The sequence below is a fragment of the Oryctolagus cuniculus genome, chromosome 10 (assembly GCF_051225735.1).
Source record: "Oryctolagus cuniculus isolate XC-2025 breed Fujian yellow rabbit chromosome 10, ASM5122573v1, whole genome shotgun sequence".
Lineage (NCBI taxonomy): Eukaryota > Metazoa > Chordata > Mammalia > Lagomorpha > Leporidae > Oryctolagus > Oryctolagus cuniculus.
In genome coordinates this window covers 69,866,747-69,888,927 of record NC_142876.1, presented here as the reverse complement: position 1 = coordinate 69,888,927, position 22,181 = coordinate 69,866,747, and the positions used below count along the sequence as shown (strand labels likewise).

The 22,181-nt window shown below is 42.7% G+C and overlaps 1 protein-coding gene across 7 annotated transcripts in view; it reads left to right on the top strand.

The window, feature by feature from the left end:
- Positions 1 to 22,181, top strand: part of PTPN2 (protein tyrosine phosphatase non-receptor type 2) — a 111,526-nt gene that overhangs the window by 36,222 nt on the left and 53,123 nt on the right. For all 7 annotated transcript variants that reach the window (XM_089305379.1, XM_070050527.2, XM_002713523.6 and 4 more), the window contains one exon: positions 979 to 1,069. Coding sequence is in view for 4 of the 7 variants with exons in the window: in XM_070050527.2 (XP_069906628.1) it covers positions 979 to 1,069 (91 nt within the window). In the remaining 3 variants the exon portion in view is untranslated. The remainder of the gene's footprint in view (positions 1 to 978; positions 1,070 to 22,181) is intronic.

Here is a 22,181-nt window from a genome sequence, read left to right as displayed (position 1 = left end):
CTCATATGTGTAATAGAGACTCAACCACTTGAACCATTACCTGCTGCTTCCCAGGTCTGCATTAGCAGGAAGCTGGAATCAAGAGTAAAGATGGGACTTGACCCTAGGCACTCTGATTGTGGGGATATGGCTGTCCCAACCAGCTTCTTAACTGTTGGGCCAACTACCTGCCTCTGGTGCCTGACTTTTAGAATGCTTCTTCTTATGTGGTACCATGGGCAATTTAATTTTTGATGCTAAAGCATAGTTTTTTGAAATATGGCATTTCTCCTTTTTACCTAAATTCTTGGAATATGTTCCTTTTGGATGAGAAGACATGATCGCACTGGGCACCCATGTAAGCTGCAGAGTCGTACACTGGCAGGATATCTCCCATAATGGAATACAGAAGCCCTAAAATGAGCCTTAAGCTTACCAGTTTTTGCTAATTATTTATGACTTTAGAAACAAATTTTGCACTCAAAGTAACAGTCATGTGGCATGAAGATAAGGAAATAGATGAAGATTTTTAAGGTAGAAACTCCAGAATTTAAGTAAATGTTATATAAAAGAGTTGTAGGTAGCATTTGAGTGTGATGTGTCTAATCTTGAGTATCTCCATTGCTATAATTCTACTACATAAAGTATTTCATGTTTAGAGATATTGGATAGAGCCTAATAATCAGTAAATAAATAGATCTTGAGCACAGACTTTGGTATCCGAAGGACTTTGGTTCAGTCCTGGGGGCTGCCATCTATGAGCTGTGTCACTTCTAACAGATTGTTTAAGTTCTCAAAGATTCTTATCCTGCCATACAAAATATGGCAGAGAATTGTTTCCATTAGTGGTGTGAGGATTCATTGAAGTGATGTATACAGTTTGTTTTGCAAAGTACGAAGTATATATGAAGTGCCGTATAAATATTTTATATTTTGGAAATATGTTTTGCTGTATAAATTTAAGTGAGGGATATTAAAATTTATTTTTGTTATTTTAAGGAAATTCGAAATGAGTCCCATGACTATCCTCACAGAGTGGCCAAATTTCCAGAAAACAGAAATCGAAACAGATACAGAGACGTAAGCCCATGTAAGTACTCGTGAGTTTGTGTGTGTGTGTTTTGGTTTGTTTAAGGGTACAGGATACAGTGAGAAGGAGGGTTTGGGGTCAGAGTTGTTACTGCAATAAGTTTTTTCTTATTTTCTTATATATTCTTAAAATTTCAAGGCACAGTGGAGGGAAATATTATTTTCAAGGAATATAAATTTTTAAAAAGATTTTCAAGAAATATTAGAGGAAAAATTATTACCCATAATTATTTCATCCTTCAAATACAGCCACCATTATTTTGATATATTTCCTACCTACCTGTTTTTCTTTTGTTATGTTTAATTTTTCTTTCTTTAAAATAACTATTATTAAATATATGTTTTGTTATATGCATTTCTTTGTTTTTTAGATTTATTTATTTATTTGAAAGATTTACACAGAGAGGGAAGGAGAGACAGAGAGAGAGAGGTCTTCCATCCGATGGTTCACTCCCCAATTGGCCGCAACAGCCGGAGCTGCACCAATCCAAAGCTTGAAGCCAAGAGCTTCTTCTGGTCTCCCACGCGGGTGTAGGGACCCAAGGACTTGGGCCAACTTCTGCTGCTTTCCCAGGCCGTAGCAGAGAGCTGGATCGGAAGTGGAGTAGCTAGAACTCAAACCAGCACCCATATGGGATGCCAGCACTGAAAGCAGTGGCTTAACCTGTTATGCCACAATGCTGCCCGCCCTCCCCACCCCCATATTCCATTTTTTGACCCAACAGTTCCTCTGCGGCTTGACATTTAGATTGTGCTGTACACACACAAGCACCATTTTGTAAATAATTATAATACTAGGGTTTTTAAATGTGTTTGTCATGATGTGATTCCTTTTTTTTTTTTTTCCTTCTTTGTTCTTTTGATACAAATCATTTAAATCTTAGCTGGGCTACAGTTCCAGTCTAGTGTTTCCCCATGTTTGATTTCAGTGGCTAAACAGTTTTTCTTTAAAGCTGCTTCTTGCTAAGCAATTTAAAATGCATATGAATCAAATTGATGAGATGCAGCTTTCTGCTCATGTCTAATCTTTCTCCTAGTTGACTAGGACATGGTGCTGGTGTGCCAAGGTCTCCTGGATAGGCTAAGTAAGTTGTCCTCTATTCAAGGCCACAGACTGTACACCTTTTTATGATTGTATTCCTTGATTATGGTTGTTTAAAGTCTGATTAAACCACTGAAAATCCATATTTTTTATCTGATACAAATAGAATATTTTTCTTTATGTTGACCAAGTACATCCCCATTACAAATGTATTGACTAAAATATTTCATATTGGGACTGGCATTATGGTACAGTGGTTTAAGCCACTGTCTACAACACCAGTATCCCATATGGGTGCCAGTTCATGTCCCAGCTGCCCCACTTGCAATCCAGCTTTCTGCCAATATTTCTGGGAAAGCAGCAAAAGGTGGCCCAAATGCTTGGGCCCCAGCCATCCATAGGGGAAACCCAAATGAAGTTTTCGGCTCTTGGCTTTGGCCTAATCCAACCCTGCCCTGTTGGCGGCTGTTTTGGGAAGTGAAGCAGTGAATGGAAGAGCTTTCTTTCTCTTTGTCTCTCCCTCCCTCTCTATAACTCTGCCCTTCAAATAAATAAGTAAATAAATCTTTTTAAAAATTTAATATTTATTGTAAATTATTATGTTTTTTTCAAGTGTTAATAAAGAAAAGTAGCTAGAAGAGAGGTTTTCTGCTTTTCTCAGTTGGAACACATTTGAGGGTATAAGAAGCTTCCTCTGAAACCTGTGGGTTACCATGGCAGCAGTTTTGGTGTGGGGTGTGTTCAGGGAATGGGGTTGTGGGCAGTAATTCTAACACCTAGGTATCTTCTCACTCTGCTCCAGTTTTCTGGTGAGAATAATTTAGCTGTAGAAACATTACTCCTTATTTTGCTATCTTTTAAAAACTTTCAACAAAACCCTTTGTGTTTTGATTCCTGTAGATTTGCATGCAAGTTGAAAGAAATAACACAGATCCCTGAGGTCAGCATTGTGCTGCAGTGGGTTAAGCCACCTCTTGTGATGTTGGTTTTTCATATCATAGTGCCGATTTGAGTGCTGGCTGTCCCAGTTCTTTTCTGGCTCCCTGTTAATGTCCCTGAGAAGGCAACAGAAGATGTTCCATGTTCTTGGGCCCCTACCATCCATGTGGGAAACCTAGACGGAGTTCCTGTCCTCCTGGCCTCCTAACTTCAGCCCAGCCCAGCCCAGCCCTGGCCATTGTGGCTGTTTGGGGGAGTGAACCAGCAGAAGGAATATCTCTATCTCCCTTCCCCCTCTCTTCCTCCTTCTCTTCCGCTCTTGCTTTTGCTCTGCCTTTCAAATAAATAAATAAATTTTTTAAAAGAGCACAGAGATCTAATATATCTTTGCCTTGATGGTATTATTTTATGTAACTACAGTGGAATATCACAGCTGGGAGATTGACACTGATGCAGTCCATCCAGCCATTCTTTTTTTTTTTTTTGACAGGCAGAGTGGACAGTGAGAGAGAGAGACAGAGAGAAAGGTCTTCCTTTTGCCATTGGTTTGCCCTCCAATGGCTGCTGCAGCCGGCACGCTGCGGCCGGCGCTGATCCGATGGCAGGAGCCAGGTACTTATCCTGGTCTCCCATGGGGTGCGGGGCCCAAGCACTTGGGCCATCCTCCACTGCACTCCCTGGCCACAGCAGAGAGCTGGCCTGGAAGAGGGGCAACTGGGACAGAATCCGGCGCCCCGACCGGGACTAGAACCCGGTGTGCCGGCGCCGCTAGGCGGAGGATTAGCCTAGTGAGCCGCGGCGCCAGCCTGCCATTCTGTCTTACATGCAGTTGTGTGTGAATGTGTTTAGTTCTGTGCAACTTCTTTTGAAAGAGTTTTTAAAATTTATTTGAAGGGCAAAGTTAAAGAGAAGGAAATCAGAGAGAGAGAGTTCTTTCATCCACTGATTAACTCCCCCAAACGTTTGCAGGAGCTTCATCTGATCCAGGGGCCCAAGTACTTTTGCCAGTTTCTGCTGCTTTCCCAGGCACATTAGTAGGGAGCAGGATTCAGAGTAAAGCAGCTGGGACACACATTGGCACCAGTATGGGCTGCCAGCATCACAGGTGGCAGGTTAACTTGTTATGCCACAACACTGGCCCTAGTTCTGTGCAATTTTATCATGGCACAACTGATCCTGATGCCTTTCTGTGGTCACAGCCACTTCACGCCCATCTTCCTTCCTAAACCCTGCTGTTGTCTTTAATTTTTACATTTTTGTTGTGATTACCATTGTTGGATGTGCTAAGCTACATTTAGGTCCCTTTTTTAAAAAAAGAGAAAGATTTATTTATTGGAAAGGCAGCATGACAAAGAGGAGAGACAGAAAGAGAGATATCTTCCATATGCTGGTTCACTCCCTAAATGTCTACAATGATTGGAGCTGGGCCAGGCCAAAGCCAGGAGCCAGGCTCCATCTGGGTCTTTCTTGTGGATGGTGGGGCCTCAAGTACTTTGGCCTTCGCCCACTGCTCTTGGGTGCATTAGCAGGGAACTGAATTGGAGGTGAGCAGCTGAGACTGAGTAGTGGTCCAATATGAGGTGGCATCTCAACTCACTGTAACACAACACCAGTCCCTTGAGTTTCTTCTTTAGCTGTACTGGGTTGAAATAAGTTGAGGAAATTTTTTTTTAAGCTAGATGAGATACTTCAAAAAAAAAAAAAAAAAACTAAGGCATTTGTAACAAATTACTGTCTGGTGTAGAAGTCAATAAACCTGCTTGGGATTTGCCTTCTAAGTTTTAGATTTGTACCCCCAACTGGCTATTGGGTACCTGCAGTTGGCAGCTGCACAGTTTAGTCTGTGCTTGTCAGTCCTCTGTTCATCATTGGTCTCAGGCTCCTTCCTGTGTTTCCCTCTTAGTGAGGTGCAAATGGATTGCCAGGTGAAGTGCCCAAAACTACCTTCTGATCCTGCTCACATGGAGGCTGTTCACTCATGTTTCCCAAATAATCACGATACTTCCCAGACTCAAACAGTACCCTCCAGCCAATGAATGACAGTGGTCTCTGAGGCTGGTGTGGTCCAGCCATATCTCAGCCCTGTTCTCACCTCTGTCCTCTACTGCTTCATAGTCCCTTTCTTTTCCCTCTTTCCTCTCCTCTTTGGTGCCACCTGCATCCTCGTAACCTCATGTGTCTGGGAAAGTAACTATAGAACTCTAGCCTTATTGTTCCTTGATTGTGACCTTCTGTCATCTTCATCCTGAATTCTTAAAACTCTGCTACTTTAAGGGTTGCTTTCTGTCACTCTAGCTCTTTCACTCCTAGTATACTTTCCTGTTTAATTCTTTGACATTTTCATTTATTGTAGTGTATTACTTCTTTCTCTAACCTGCATATTACTTAATAGCTTTCTTGTTTTGTTTTAAGATTTATTTACTTATTTGAAAGGCAGAGTTGCAGAGAGCGGAGGAGAGGGAGAGAGATCTTTGATTTGCTGCTGGTTCACTCCCCAAATGGCTACAACAGCTAGGGCTGGGCCAGGCTGAAGCCATGAGCCAGGGTGTCTCACATAGGTGCAGGGGCCCAAGCACCTGGACCATCTTCTGCTGCTTTCTCAGGTGCATTGGCAAGGAGCTGGATTGGAAGTGTGGCAGCCAGGACTCAAACTGATGCCTGAATGGTATGCCAGCATCGCAAGCAGCATCCTTTAACTGCTATTGCACGACACCAGCCACATGTTCTTATATTTTAAAAAAATCTCTTTGGATCTCTACTTCACCCTCCTTGTAAAGTCCCGACCTGGGAATCATTAGTTCTCATCTTCTCTAAATTCGGACTAATGAGCATGTGCCTAGGCTGAGCTCAGCATCAGCTTGGCTCATGTACCTTGCTGATCCCCCATGTGCCGTCAGTCCCATTTCTCTTCTACTTAGGCTGTGTCCTGAGTCAGTGATCTCTCAGACTTGCCCACCACTCACCACATTTGGAATATCATCTTCCTTCCATTCTTAGAGAATATAACTTCAGCTTCATGTTCCACCACCTGGAAACTCATTTTCCTGTTTTTCATCCTCTCCTGCAGTACTAGAAGAACCTTATCTCGTCTTGTCCTAGGCCAGTCTTGTATCCTGATTCCTCCTCAGGGACTACTCTGTGTCCTCACCACTTTTCTTTGTGTCTTCAGCTTCTTTCCTTTGAGTGACTTTTCTCTTTATTACATAAATGTGCTCCAGTCTCTTATCTAAACCCTTATATCCCACCGCAACCCCCACCTACTTTATCAGTTATGGGGACACATGGACACGCAAACACATTGTGTGTGTCTCTGTCATTACCTGTACTTTCTTCAGCCTGTGCTTCTGCTTCAACATTCTCACTAAAACTTTTATTCTAAAGTGCTGGTAACTTTCTAATTTCCAAATGCAGTGAGGGACTTTCCATTGGTTTCCTTTCTAACCCTCCTGTGACCTGTGATACTGTTGACTGTGCCTTCTTCCCCTGGTAGTATGTTTGTTTCTGCTTTTCCTCTTCTCTAGCTACTCAACCATTTTCAAGACTCTGCCTGTATTTGTTTCAGGTATTTTCTCTGTCTTTTCTGACTCTGACACTTGTACAGATGATCTTGTCTTCTGTGAGTCCAGTTGCCCTCTCTGTGTTTGTGTTTGTGTTTGTGACCCTAAATCTCATCTGCAGTGTGGTCTCTTGGCTGCAGAGCCATTTTATGCAAGTCACTCATCTCTGCGTTATATCCTATAGCTGCCTCATACTTGTTGTGTCTTGAGTTTGCATGCCTTCCTTACACAGTCCATTGTTCCTAACCCTAAACCTTTTTGTGCTTTCCCTCCGTATTCATAAGTGATGCCACTGTGCACATATCTGAGGAAGGCAGAAACTTATAGCTCCCACATCTACGTAATTACTAAGTTATAATTTCCATTTCCATATTGTGTGTTCAGTCTCTTTTCTTATTCTTCTTCATAATGATTTGATTCAGTCTTGGGTCATTATATAACCTCTAAGTTGATCTCCATATCTCCATTCTATCTTGCTTAGGTGTATTCTTCTTGTATCCAGCATGATTTTTTTTTTTTTTTAGATTTATTTATTTATTTATTTGAAAGTCAGAATTACACAGAGAGAAATACCTTCCTCCCTCTGGTTCACTTCCCAGATAGCTACAACGGCCCGGGCCTGGACCAGGCCAAAGCCAGAAGCCAGCAGCTTCATCTGAGTCTTCCACATAGGTTGCAAGGGCCCAAACACTTGGTCCATCTTACCCTGCTTTTCCAGGCAATTAGCAGGGGCCTAGATTAGAAGTGGAGTAGCAGAGACACAAACCAGCATCATATGAATTGCCGCCATCACAGGTGGCAGCTTTAGCCACTGTGCCACAATGCTGTCCCCCAGTGTAACTTTTGTGTGTTACAAGACTGGTGTGCATTTCCCTCTGATAATGCTCTGTAACTTTTTATTTTTAGATTTCTTTTTTTCTTTTTTTTATTGTTTCAACCAGTTTTTATTTATATAATATAAATCTCTTCAAAAAGATACATTCTTTCATTTAGTCAGTGGTAAAAAGCTTTATTAAACAGAAACAAAGCTTAAACATCATCACATATTTAAACAGAGATACAGATCATAAAACGTGTATGAACATAGAACACTAAATGTACTTTTTACTTAAGCAGTTACATGAATGAAGCTGTTTTTAAGTTTCTTCACTGACAACCCCATTTTAACCATTGAACAAATTGCACTTAAATTAGCAGTAAAAATGTAAAAAAATCAAACCAAATATGGAACAACAATAAAAAGAGCATCTTCATTTTCAAATAGATTAAAATTTACAGACACTCAGATACTTTCTGAGGCATATCAAAACACCTACATCAAAGGTTGCATTCATTTGAGAGGTATCAATACACGTTTGGTGTTGACTATTTGTAGCACTTAGAGTATATACAAAGCAGTGTTAGACGACTGTGGATCACATTTGAGAAACACAGATTCACAGATTTAAATTTTCTGCTACAACTTGCCAATTTAACATTATAGCTAACACAGTGACAATTACTCATTTTTTTCTTCTGAAAGTCAATAAGCAAGTTATCATTTAAGCACATGGAATAATGTCATGTCTTCTTCCTTACAGTAGCAAATTTTAAAATCCAAATACTTTGTATCATGGAAACTTTACCTAGCTGTACAAGGGCTCCCAAATACAATACAATCATAAAGTTTTTTCTTTGTAGACTCCATTAATTTATAGTTATTTTAGTACAGATAAATAAAGGACACTATTCCACATTATTGGGCAACAAAAATGTCAGTGCGTCACTACCTGTATTAAAGTATGAGGACACTACAGCCACACCATGACAAGTAAATGCCCTCACACTGGCACTCCACTGTTTCCCGGGTTTCCTTTCCACATCACAGGAGCTAGTTTAATGGATACCATTAGGTCTCAACCTATCTCTGAAAGTTCCTTTATTACAAATTTTGAAATTAAATGAGTGAAACGTCTACAGTCTCAATAAGCTAGTTTTTTTTCTTATTCTTCATTAACTAGTTCAAATACAATAAGGAATGTTTTGAATTTTTATAGATACCTTAAAGGTTTAAACACCAATAATAAATATTAAAGGTGTCTAAAATACCATTAGTGGGTAAAATATCAACCAAAAAAATGACACTAAGAACATTTTTTTTAAGAAAAGATTTATTTATTTATTTGAAAGAGAGAAAATTACAGAGAGAGGAGAGGCAGAGAGAGAGAGATCTTCCATCCTCTGGTTCATTCCCCAGTTGGCTGCAATGGCCAGGAGACAGGAGTTTCCTCCACGTCTCTCATGTAGGTGCAGGGGCCCACATGTTTGGGCCATCTTCCACTGCTTTCCCAGGCCACAGCAGAGCGCTGGATCAGAAGTAGAGCAGCCAGGACTCTTAAGCAGCGCCCACATGGGATGCCAGCACTGCAGGTGGCAGCCACACCCCCTAGGCCACAGCCCTGGCCCTGACTAAGAGTATTTTTGAGACTATTTTTTTCCTGACTAGAAAAGCTATGGGATTCATAATGAACACAGATATAATGACACGTTAACCCTGCTGTTTTACAGCATCAGCAATAAAGAGTAAATGCATGAAGCACAGAAAAGAAGAGCAGGATTTCAGGAGCAAAATCTAGTAACACTTGAATTTTGGATGCCTCAAACATAAAAGCGTTCACCGTGCTTATAAGCACTATCATTATTTTCTTCCTTTAAGTAGTACAAATCTTTATTTTGTTTCTACTTTTATCCAGAAACAAAAACCTGATTCATTACATAATTTTTTTTTTAATTTGACAGATAGAGTTAGACAGTGAGAGAGCGAGCGAGACAGAGACAGAGACAGAGACAGAGAGAAAGGTCTTCCTTCCATTGGTTCACTCCCCAAATGGCTGCTACGGCCGGCGCTGTGCCGATCCAAAGCCAGGAGCCAGGTGCTTCCTCCTGGTCTCCTATTCGGGTGCAGGGCCCAAGCACTTGGGCCATCCTCCACTGCCCCCCCCCCCCCCCCCCCCGGCCACAGCAAAGAGCTGGACTGGAAAGGAGCAACTGGGACTGGAAAGGAGCAACTGGGACTAGAACCCGGTGCCCATATGGGATGCCAGCACCACAGGTGGAGGATTAGCCAAGTGAGCCATGGCGCCGGCCCCTACATAATGTATTTTATCAATTTCAGTTTTCAATTATTCAAGTAATGCAAACCCAAGTATTTTCTTTTGTGACAACAACACACTTACAGACTGAGCTTCAAAGACAGTGAAAAATTCATTTAAAATAACTGATACACTCTTAAGCCCAAAGACATAAGAATTAAGACTTAACACACAAATGGTACGTAATAAGAGAAGGGAAAAAAAGATGATCAAGTATAACCAATGTCTTTTTAAAAAGATCCAAAAACAGATTACCTTAATATGTGGCTAGATTCCCAGTAACAGGGTATTTTGAAATCTAAGGAACTACAGAAGAAAAGCCAGAGTAAGTTGTTTCCCTGCCGGTTTTCCGTAAGTGTTCCTATTGTTTACTTTGGATTTCCTTTGTACTTTCACTGGGAGATTTTCTGCCTTTGCCTTCTTTCGTAGTGAAGATCATGTTTCTATGTGTAGCACATGCTTAACAATCTTTTGTAAGGCTGGACAAGTGGTGACAGATTCTTTCAATTTCTGTTTTTATGGAATGTCTTTATTTCACCTTCATTCCTAAATAAGAGCTTTGCAGGGTACGGTATTCTGGGTTGACAGTTTTTTTCTCCTAAGACTTAGAATATATCTTGCAATTCTCTCCTAGCCTGTAGGGTTTCTGATGAGAAGTCAGCTGTGAGTCTAATTGCAAATCTTCTGAAAGTAATCTGTTTTTTCTCTCATGTACATTTTAGAATCTTTTCTTTATGTTTTCCTGTGGAACGTTTGACTACACTGTGTCATGATGAGGATCTTTTCTGGTCATATCTATTAGTTCTATGTCATTCCTGTACCTGGACATACCTTTCTTACTCCAAATTAGGAAAGTTTTCTGTAATTATTTAACTAAAAAGGCCTTCTAATCCATTTTGTTATTTCCATGCCTTCAGGAACTCCTAAGACCCATATGTTGGATCATTTGATAGTATCCCATAAATCTCCAACACTGTATTTTCATTTTCTAATTTCTTCCTGTTTTGGTCTGATTAAAATTTCCAGATACTTGTCTTCTAACTTGAATATTCTTTCTTCTGCTAGACCAAGTCTGTTGGTAAGGCTTTCACCACATTTTTATTTGATCTATTGAATTCTTCATTTCAAATATTTCATTTTGATTTCTCTTTAAAATTTCATGTCATGTATGTAAAAATTCATGTCATGTATGGATTTCTTTAATTCACAGGTTTGCTTCTGAGTTCTTCTAAGTAATCCTACGTTAGTTTCCAGCATTTCTTCAGTCTCTTCATTTTCACATTCTAGTATTGAAGTGTTATGTTCCTTTGGGGGCATCATGTTTTCCTTACTCTTGTTTCTTGAGTTGCGTTTATTTTTGGCATTTGTGGAGATATTTTGTTTGTTTGTTTGTTTTTCCCTCTGATGGCTTTTATCTTTGGACTGTGCCTCTTTGGATTAGTGGGTCTGCTCTTTCAGTGAATATCCTGAGGCATGTGCTGGGTGTGGCGAGAGAACTCTGTTCAGTGCTTCAGGGTTAGGGGAGTGTCCAGGGTGACACCCAAATTGGGTGTAGTAAATCTCTTCTCATTTTTTTTTTTTTTTAAATCAGAGGGGAAGATTAATCTGCTCAGTTGGCATAGTCTCTCATCTCCTCTCCTCCAAGGAGACCAGTGCCTGGTCACTACCCTCCAGTGGGTATAATATTCATTCTCAGTGCCACAAGAACCACACAAAGGATCTGTGCAGTCCTCGGTGTGAGCACAGATCCCACAGCAATGACCCTCACCAGGGAATCGGGGAGCTCCGAGTGTTTCGAGTAGCCTGTAATGATTGCCCAAAGTCCCAGCCACACCCTGCACCCTCAGACACAGCCACAGTGTTTTCACAGTCCCAGCACACAAGGTTCCCATAGTCATGAGCACCCAGCCCCCTGTGAATTCTCCCAGCCAGACAGGTACCTCTGCTCTGCTGGTTGCGCAGACATGAGCTGGCTCAGCTGTTAATGTATGTCCAAAATGGTACCCGCCCTCTCTCGTCTAGTTACAGGATGCTGGTGCCGGGTGGTCGAGGAGAAACGTGCCTCCCTCCCCCTGTTTTTCCTCTATGTTGGAAGGTACACTGTCCCCTACAGGGCTCCAAGCTGTACTCACGCCAGGCTCTTTCTGCAGCTTTGTCACCAGTGGCTTGGGCTGCTGCTGTATGGTCTCAGCTCATTCTCCAAAGCTGGTGCTGAGGCTCTGGGGTCCTGAGTTGTGCATGTCCACACCCTCCACAGTAGGTCCACAGTGTCTCTCTAATTTGCATGGAGTTTCCTCACCGTTGTCTACCTAACTTCCCTGAGATTGGACTCTATCCACTCTTTTTTTTAAACTATCTTCTCCTAGATTAGAGCAGTAAGCTCCCTCCCTATTCCGCAATCTTGGTTGTCTCTAGATTTATTTTATTTATTTGAAAGATAGAGTTACAGAAAAATAGAGACAGAGAGGTCTTCCATTCACTGGTTCACTCCCCACATGGCCTCAACACCCAGGGCTGGACCAGACTTGTCAGGCGCCTCTTCCAGGTCTATTAGATGGGAGAAGGGGCCTAAGCACTTGAGCCGTCTTCCACTGCTCTCCCAGGCACAGTAGTAGGGAGCTGGATGGGAAGTGGGGCAGCTGGGACTCAAACTGGTGCGCATATGGGATGCTACAACCTTGGGCTTAACCTGCCACATCAAAACTCCGATCCCTGCCCCACAACTTTTATGAAGAATTTAAAGTTCTTCAGCATTATCATAGTGGGAGGAGAGGGTGCTGACCTTCACACACTTCTTTTTTTTTTTTTTTAAAGATTTATTTTATTGAAAGTCAGATTTACACACACACACACACACACAGAGAGAGAGAGAGGTCTTCCCATCCGCTGGTTCACTCCCCAATGGCTGGAGATGTGCCAATCTGGAGCCAGGAGCCTTTTCTAGGTTTCTCACATGGGTGCAGGGGCCCAAGACCTGGGCCATCTTCCACTGCTTTCCCAGGCCACAGCAGGGAGCTGGATCGGAAGAGGAGCAGCCAGGACTAGAATCAGCACCCATATGAGATGCTGTCGCTTCAGGCCAGGGCTTTAACCTGCTGCGCCACAGCACCAGCCCCACTATATTCATTTTAGTAAAAGGGAAATCACTTGGCGTTTTCCCACTGTGACTGGTTTTCAATACCTCAGTGTCTTCGGATATGTCATTCCCTTTTTGAGATATCCTTCCTCCTTTTTCTAACCCAATTCAACACAAATCCTTTTCCTGCAAGTATGAACTCAACAACTGCTTTCCTACTGGTTGTGTTCCCATCCAGTACAGCAGGCCATGGAGGTGGTAGTTCTCTTCCCCTAAGTCCTTATGGGCCCTGTGATGTGCCGTTTTTCTTTTTTATTTATTTGAGGGATAGACAATGGGCTTCTACTCACTGATTCACACCCCAAATGCCTACAGCAGCTGGGGCCAGAGCCGGGAGCTAGGAACTCACTCCAGGTCTCCCACATGGGTGACCGGAACCCACCTTCTTGAGTTGTAACCCTGCTTTCCAGGATCTGCATTATCAGGAAACTGGAATCAAGAACTGGAGCTAGGAATCATGCCCAGGTACTCCAGTAGTGACTGTGGGCATCTAAACCCAGCATTTTAACAGCTAGGCCAGACACTTACCCAGGAATGTGTAATTTTTTGTTGTTAAGATATGTTTATTTTATTTGAAAGGCCGAGTGACAGAATGAGAGAGAGAGAAAGAATAAAATCTTCAGTCTGCTGGTTCATGTTCTAAATGGCCACAACCACCAGGGCCGGGCCAGGCTGAAGCCAGGAATTCCATCCAGGTCTCCCTCATGGATGACAGGGGTTCAAATACTTGGCCATCTGTCCCTGCTTTCCCAGGTGTATTAGAAGCAAAGCAGCTGGGGCTCCAAATACTCTTGTATGAGATGCCAGCATTGCAAGCAGTGGCTTAACCTTGCTCCAAAAATGTGTATTTTTTTAAAGTTTCTAGGATGATGCTGATACCCTTTCCCTATAGATAGTCATTATATCTTTTTCTTTTTTTTTAATGATTTATTTATTTCCTTAAAAGGAAGAACAACAGAGAGGAAGAATGACAGAGAAGGAGAGTTAGAGAGAGAGAGGGAGAAATATCTTCATCTGGTGATTCACTCCCCAAATGACAGCAACCACTAGGTTTGGGACAGGCCAAAACCAGGATCTAGGAACTCCATCCTGGTCCCTGCACGTACAACAGGGGTCCAGATACTTAGGCAATCATCCACTGTCTTAGCAGGGATACATTAGCAGGGAGCTGATTTGGAAGTGGAGCAGCCAGAACTTGAACTGGCACCCCATGTGAGTAGCCAGCACTGGAAGCAGCAATTTACCTGCTCTGATACCATGCTGGTCCCCATGCTACCATTTTAAACATTTCCATACATAGCAGATACTTTGCAGTTATTATACGGTTCAGAATACATTCCTTGAAAAATAGCTATATGCTGATACTGTACTATACACTATATATTAAAAATTTTTTTTTATTTAAAAGGCAGAGTTTCAGAGATGTGGAGAAGGAGAGATCAATATTCCATCTGCTGGCTCACTTTCTAAATGTCTGCAATGGCCAGCACTGGACCAGACTGAAGCCAGGAGTCAGGAGCCAGGAGCAGGTGCTGTCTCCTGGTCTCCCATGCGGGTGCAGGGCCCAGGTACTTGGGCCATCCTCCACTGCCTTCCCGGGCCACAGCAGAGAGCTGGACTGGAAGAGGAGCAACCAGGACTAGAACCCGGCACCCCAGCCAGGACTAGAACCCGGAGTGCTGGCGCCGCAGGTGGAGGATTAGCCAAGTGAGCTGCCGTGCTGGCCAGGATTCTGTTATTTGTAGAAAATACAAATAAGTGCTTGAGTAATTGGATAACATATTTTCAACTGTCATGATTCAGGAAAAATTTATCCTTTTGGAAATTTTATTAAATTTTGCAATTATTTCAGCATGAGTTTTTAAAATATATTAACTTTATATATATATACTGAATATACTGAATCTTAGCCAACACATGAAGGAAATAAAAGGTGCAGAGAGGGGCCAGTGCTGTAGCGTAGCAGGTAAAGCTGCTGCCTTCAGTGCTGGGATCCCATATGGGTGCTGATTTGAGACCCGGTTTACTCCACTTCGATCCAGCTCTCTACTATGGCCTGAGAAAGCAGTAGAAGATGACCCAAGTCATTGGGCCCCTGCACCCATGTGGGAGACCTGGAAGAAGCTCCTGGCTCCTGGCTTCGGATCGGTGCAGCTCCAGCTGTTGCGGCCATCTGGAGAGTGAATCAGCAGTTGTAAGACCTACTTCTCTCTTTCTCTTTCTCTCCCTCTCTGCCTCTGTGCTTCTTTGTAACTCTGCCTTTCAAATAAAATGAATATATCATAAAAAAAGGCATATAGATTGGAATGAGAAAGCAAAACATACACAGGTTGTGTGTTGAAAACACCAAAACACTGATAAAAGAGATGAATAGGTGATTTAGTATATGGAGAGACTTACCCTGTTGAGAGAGATTGGAGTTCTCCCCAAATTGCTGTGTATGTTTAGCACAATTTTTATCAAGTCTCAGGAAGATTTTTCTGTAGATTAAAAACAAGCTTTAAAATTTATATGGAAAAGCAAAGGAACTAAAATAGAATTGCTGCAACAGTCTTGAAAGAGAAAAGGTAGAAGAAGCATTCTGCTTGATTTGAAGACTTACTGTGTAATACATAATCCAGATCGTGGCATTCTGGCAGAGGGGTAGACAAGTAAGTCAGTGGAGCAGAATACAGGGTTCAAGGGCTGGCACTGTGGCGTACACGTAAAGCCGCCAGCTGCAGTACCGGCATCCCATATGGGCACTGGTTCGAGTCCCGGCTAGAAGATGGTCCAAGCCCTTGGGCCTCTGCACCCACATGGAGACTCAGAAGAAGCTCCTGGCTCCTGGCTTTGGATCGGCACAGCTCCGGCCGTGGTGGCCAACTGGGGAATGAACCAGCAGATGGAAGATCGATCTCTCTCTCTCTCTCTCTCTCTCTGCCTCTCCTTTTCTCTCTGTGTAACTCTGACTTTCAAGTAAAATAAATAAATCTTTTTAAAAAAAGATTACAGGGCCAGGTGTTTCCTCCTGGTCTCCCATGTAGGTGTAGGGCCCAAGCACTTGGGCCATCCTCCACTGCACTCGTGGGCCACAGCAGAGAGCTGGACTGGAAGAGGAGCAACCGGGACAGAATCCGGCGCCCCAACCGGGACTAGAACCTGGTGTGCCAGCGCCGCAGGCGGAGGTTTAGCCTAGTGAGCCACGGCACCTGCCAAAATAAATCTTTAAAAGAAAAAAAACCAGTGAATTATAGTTATTTATCATTCTAACGAAATTCTACCATGGCTGAACGATCTGAGTATATGAAAACTTTGTGGAGTTCATTACATAATTTGAACACTTACATAGTTAAATTAATTATGTCATACCAGGTAGACACTATGGAAAAACCAATCTGTACAGGATTTCTCAACTCTCTGAACCTAAACTACAGACTGCTCCTCTTCCCTTTGTCCACGTGGCTCAAGCTGTATTTGTTGTATCCTTCAAGCATGATAGTCATGTGTCCTAAGGCATTCACTGTTTTCTGTGCGTGGAACACTGTTTTTACATTTGCATTCTATTTGAGAAGCTGTGAGACAGATACAGACAGAGAGAGATCTTCCATCTCCAAATGCCTGCAGTAGCCAGGCTGAAGCCAGTAGCCCAGAAACTCCATCTGGGTCTTCCATGTGGGTGGCAGGGACCCAAGTACTTGAGGCATCATCTGCTGCTTCCCAGAGTGCATATTAGCAGGAAACTAGGCAGGAAGCAGGAGTAGGCAGTCCAGTGTGGGATGTAGGTGTCTCAAGTGGCAGCTTATGTTTGTGCCAAATGCCTGCCCCCTGGAATAATTTTAATCAAAATATCTGTCTGATGGGCCTCCTGCTTGTCATTGTGAGGACCCTGCACCATAGCACTGCTAGTCTTCTTTTACTCCTCTATTCTTATTATTCTTTAGCTCTGTTACTGTATCACAGATATTTTGCTTAGTTGTTAGGCTTACTGCTATTGCCTTTTCTGAGGTCAGCCGCCAAGGATATGCTTGGGTCCCAAGTGGCTAGAACAGCATGTTGAATAGATACTTCATGTGCATTGTTTGCTTTTGGTCTCAAGGAAAGTAACATCTTTTCTCCAACTCCCATGTTCTCTCAATATTTTAGGCTCTCAACTCTCCTCAAAGCAGAAATTTTGTTTCAACAGAAATGGAGAGATAATTATTTTAAAGTGAGAAAATGCCAGCGCTGTGGCTTGCTTGGTTAATCCTCCTCCTGCAGCACCGGCATCCCATATGGGCGACGGGTTCTAGTCCTGGTTGCTCCTCTTCCAGTCCAGTTCTCTGCTGTGGCCTGGGAGTGCAGTGGAGGATGGCCCAAGTGCTTGGGCCCCTGCACCCGCATGGGAGACCAGGAGGAAGCACCTGGCTCCTGGCTTTGGATTGGCACAGCGCTGACTGTAGCGGCCATTTGGGGGTGAACCAATGGAAGGAAGACCTTTCTCTCTGTCTGTCTGTCTCTCTCTCTCTCTCTCTCTCATTGTCTATAACTCTACCTGTCAAATAAAAAAAAAATAAAGTGAGAAAAGATCCTTTTCACAAACACTCATGAATACACAGATTTTGTAAAGATACTTCTTGAGTATTATTTTCATTGTCTACAACAGACTCTTGACTAGTAAAGGGCAGATTAAAAAGAACCTTTTTTCCAGTTTGGAGGCGTGTAGAATCAGTTTTATCAGTGACATTGTCCTGTCATGTTTAGGAACGTGAAATCATGATGGATTGAAAGATTCTTGGGTTGACTTCTAGAACAGGTAACCTATTCTTTGGAAAAGGTTGAAACTGCTGCACATATTTTGGGTTCTTTCTTGTATGCTTACATCTTCAGCCTTTGCAAATTTGCCATTCCTTCCAGATAGGGCATCCCTTACCTTCCCCCACTCGCAGAGGAACGACACCGTCCCAGGTCCCCCCACCCCCCGCGCGCGCGCGCGCGCGCGAGCGGCACACCGTCCACCGGCTCTCTCAGGGGTTGCTCAGATGTTCCTGCTGCATGTTGTCTCTCTCCTCCTTTATAGTCCTCTTCTACCAATCCCAACTCTGCTGCCCACACACCGAGCACACTGCTATCCTTCAATCAGGAGCAGGATCAGCTCCTGCAGCTTGTTAGTTGAATTGGTGAGGCAGCTGTGTGGAAGTTGTTTATTCTCTCTCAGCGCCACATGGTGGGAGATCAGATGCATAGTGTTAGTCCTAGCAGTTCCAGTAATTTAGTCTAGTCTTGGTTGCTCCCCACACCCCCCCTTTTTTAAGATTTATTTTTATTTGTTTGAAAGAGTTACAGAGAGGTAGAGCCAGAGAGAGAGAGATCTTCCATCCACTGGTTCACTCACCAGATGACAACAATAGCCAGGGCTGAGTTGATCCGAAGCCAAGAGCTTCTTCTGGGCCTTCCATTCTGGGTGCAGGATCCCAAAGACTTGGACCATCTTATACTGCTTTCCAAGGCCATGGCAGAGAACTGGATCAGAAGTGGAGCTGCCAGGACACTAACTGGCACCCATATGGGATGCTGGCACTGCAGGCCGGGGCTTTAACCCACTACCATTCCTTTTTATTCCTTTCGAAATATGTTGTTTTGCTAGAATTTCCTGTTTACTTCCTCAGTTACCTATCAAAGCCTGTTCATCTCACTAGGCCTACCAAGAATCAATTTGTCAAGCTTCTTCCCACCATACTTAATGCTGTACAGTCTTCGGAGTTACTATTTAATCGAGTTTTTTTCCTTTTAAAAAGTCTTTAGGCTGGCACTGTGGCATAGTGGGTAAAGCGCTGCTCCACTTCCAATCCAGCTCTTTGCTATGGCCTGGGAAAGTGGTAGAGGACAGCCCAAGTCCTTGGGCCTCCGCACCCACATGGGAGACCTGGAAGAAGCTCCTGGCTCCTTCAGATCAGTGCAGCTCTGGCCATTGCGGCCAATTGAGGAGTGAACCAACGAATGGAAGACCTCTCTCTCCTCCTCTCTCTCTCCCTCTCCCTCTCCTTCTCTCTCTCTCTCTCTCCTTCTCTCTCTCTCTCTACCTCTCCTTCTCTCTGTGTAACTCTGACTTTCAAATAAATAAATAAATCTTTTAAAAAGCAAAAAATCTAAACAAATAATATGTTATCTTGATGTCCCTGTTGCCTGGCTCTTAAAATGTTGCCTAAAATTCACATATGGGGGCTGGCGCTGTGGTGCAGCAGCTTAAAGCTCTGGCCTGAAGCGCCGGCATCCCATATGGGCGCCAGTTCTAGTCCTGGTTGCTCCTCTTCTGATGATGCAGCTCTCTGCTGTGGCCTGGGAAAGCAGTGGAAAATGGCCCAAGTCCTCAGGCCCCTGCACCCGCATGGGAGACCCAGAAGAAGCTCCTGGCTCCTGGCTTCGGATCGGCACAGCTCCAGCCGTTGACTATCTGGGGAGTGAATCAGTGGATGGAAGACCTCTCTCTGTGTTTCTACCTCTCTGTAGCTCTGTCTTTCAAATAAATAAAATAAATCTTTTAAAAAAAATTCATATATGAGCTCTGAGATACTATTGGGAAGAGTGAGAGAGACCATTATGATGGCGGCTCCCTCAGAGAAGCTCTTTAGAAGAGAGAAGTCAAGGCCAGATCATTTAGAAAGTGGTGTTTGTGTGAGAGATGAGATGAAAATAACGCTGGAAGTGAAAAACTGTCTGAAGGGTGATATCAGGAGAGTAGGTAGAAAAGCTGGTAAAGGCATCAGTGTGGATGTAGGAAGGAGAGCCAAGGTACTGTGGGAAATGTGTGTATAGCTGCAGTATACACAGTCAGAGCTTTGAATCCCTTTTGTGTTTCCCTACTGTATTATCTTACACTAATGACTTTATTTCACTGTCAGTAAATTGAACATAATATTCCCTTCATAGGTTTGTGAGGAATAAGAGAAGCAACAAGTAAGGTGTGTCATACTGCACCTGGCATGTCATAGATAGTCAGTTAGAAACCACTTATTAAATGGAATTTTCTTTGCAAACAATTGAAATGTTAATACTCTGCACTCAAGTTAGCAATCCTTCTTCATTAATATGGTAGTGTTTATGGTGATCTGAGTTTTAGTTTGAGCTTTCCTTTTGGCTCTTTGTCCAATTTGTAAAAGGAAATTCATAGTATTTGTTTCTCAGCTTTTTACTTGTAGGACTGAAGAGGGTTGACATACTTACAAAATGCTTTGAACTTTATCAGGAAAGTACCATTTAAGGGTAGACATCACAATTTGAGAACTTATTGTTTAATTATTGATTGAGAATAGGAAAGTCTAGGGGGAAAACTGGATTGTTAATGCTCTACTGATGTTAATGCTCTACTGATAGAATTAGTTTTCTCCTAGTCCATTTGATGAGTTAGTTATTCCCAATCTGTGCCTTGGTGTAGCCTGCTGAGATTAGTTAAGATGAATGTAGATCTTCTAGTTTGACCTGGAAAATTTTCCAAAAGGAATACTCTAATGATAAATTAGATGAAACCTGTGGGCTTTTTAAAACAAACAAACAAAAGCCTTGTTAGGACAGAATTGAAAGAGGAAGCGGATCTGTATTGTCAGCTCAGGCCACAGCTACAGCTAGTCATTTCACGAGAGATGAGATGAAACCATTTCTCAGAAAACATTCTCTTTGAGGATGGGAGGTAAAGGGACTCTTCATCAGAAGTTGGCTTAATTTTTATCCAGTTTAGAAACCACAATTCTGTTTGGGCATTGCATTTCTTCATTCTCTGAGTGACAGGAATTAAGAACAGATGATGCCCTGTAGAAAAAAGTCTACGTTTGTGTAGTTCTGCTAATGGTGTTCATAGTTGTTGAGAAATCAGATTTCCTGTGGAAGTTTGGTTTGGTTGCTTTTGCGGCATCTCATGTAATGTAGTTTGAAATATTTTCATTTCTCTCTCTGTTGGATCCTTTGCAACATAGGAAAGAGAGAGGTAACCGTAGACTTAAAATGATGACGAAGTCAGCTTTGGACTGACTTACATGGATGAGATTATGGAACTCTGTTATTTTAATAATTTCATTTCAGAGGTTCTTGGGCAAGGAGAAAACCTGTAACTTTTTTTTTTATAATTCAGAAATTAATGATTTGTTTTAGAGTGAAAAGCTCACAGATGTGTAGCTGACTGAAAGTAGCAGGGTGGTGAAAGGAGACATTTGACTCTCAGGTGCCAGGGGCCTGGGTCTGCTGTACAGAAACTATAAAGCATCTGTTAAGCGCTTATTAATTGGAAAAGAGGCAGTGTTCTTTATCTTTGCTTTATCTTTCTCTTTGCTAAAGAATGTACACTGTGAAGTTGATAGCTTTGATTCCTGAAATGCGTATATTTATGATCTTTTTTAATAGTTATTTTAGGGGCCAGTGCTGTAGCACAGCGGGTTAAAACTCTGGCCTGAGGCACTGGTGTCCCATATGGGTGCCAGTTCTAGTCCTGGCTGCTCTTCTTCTGATCCAGCTCTCTGCTGTGGCCTGGGAAAGCAGTGGAAGATGGCCCAAGTCCTTGGGCCCCCTCACCCATGGGGGAGACCTGGAAGAGGCTTCTGGCTCCTGGCTTTGGATTGGTACAGCTCCGGCCATTGCGGCCATCTGGGGAGCAAACCAGCAGATGGAAGACCTCTCTCTCTGTACCTCTCTCTGTAGCTCTCTTTCAAATACATCTTTAAAAAAAAATAGTTATTTTAAGGGTTTTAGTTACGAACAGAAACTCCAGGTTTTTTCTTCAACAGAGTCTTTTCTGAATCAAAAAGTTAATTTTTTTTTTTTTTACGGTTTATTTATTTCTTTGGAAGGTGTAGTTAGAGAGAGAGAGAGTCAGAGAGAGGGTGCTCTTCCATCCACTGGTTCATTCCCCAGATACCCGCAAAGGCCAGAGCAGCCAGGACATGAACTGGTGCCCATATGGGATGCTGGCGCTGCAGACAGCGCTGGTCCCTAATCTTCAGAATTATGTGATGTGGATATGTTTTTGATAATTTTGTTTTTAATCCTGAGAAGGAAATACAAGTTCTGCCAACATTTATAGCCAGTTCTAAATAGCTAGAGTTTTCTCAAGGATACCCTTGTTTTTGTTAGTGTTTTCTGCTGGCAAAATTAAAAAAAAAAAAAAAAGTTGAGAAAATTCACAATATTCCTTTGTTTTTGTTGACTCTGTATAAATTAGGGTTGTAGACAGGGAACAAGGCCATTACTTGGGGCTTAGACCTGCAGGCCTCCAGGTACCTTTCAGATGGCACCTGCACCCCACTGACTCCAAGAAATAGATTTGTGCTTGTAAGCTGATTTTGTGATTATTGTGTATATAA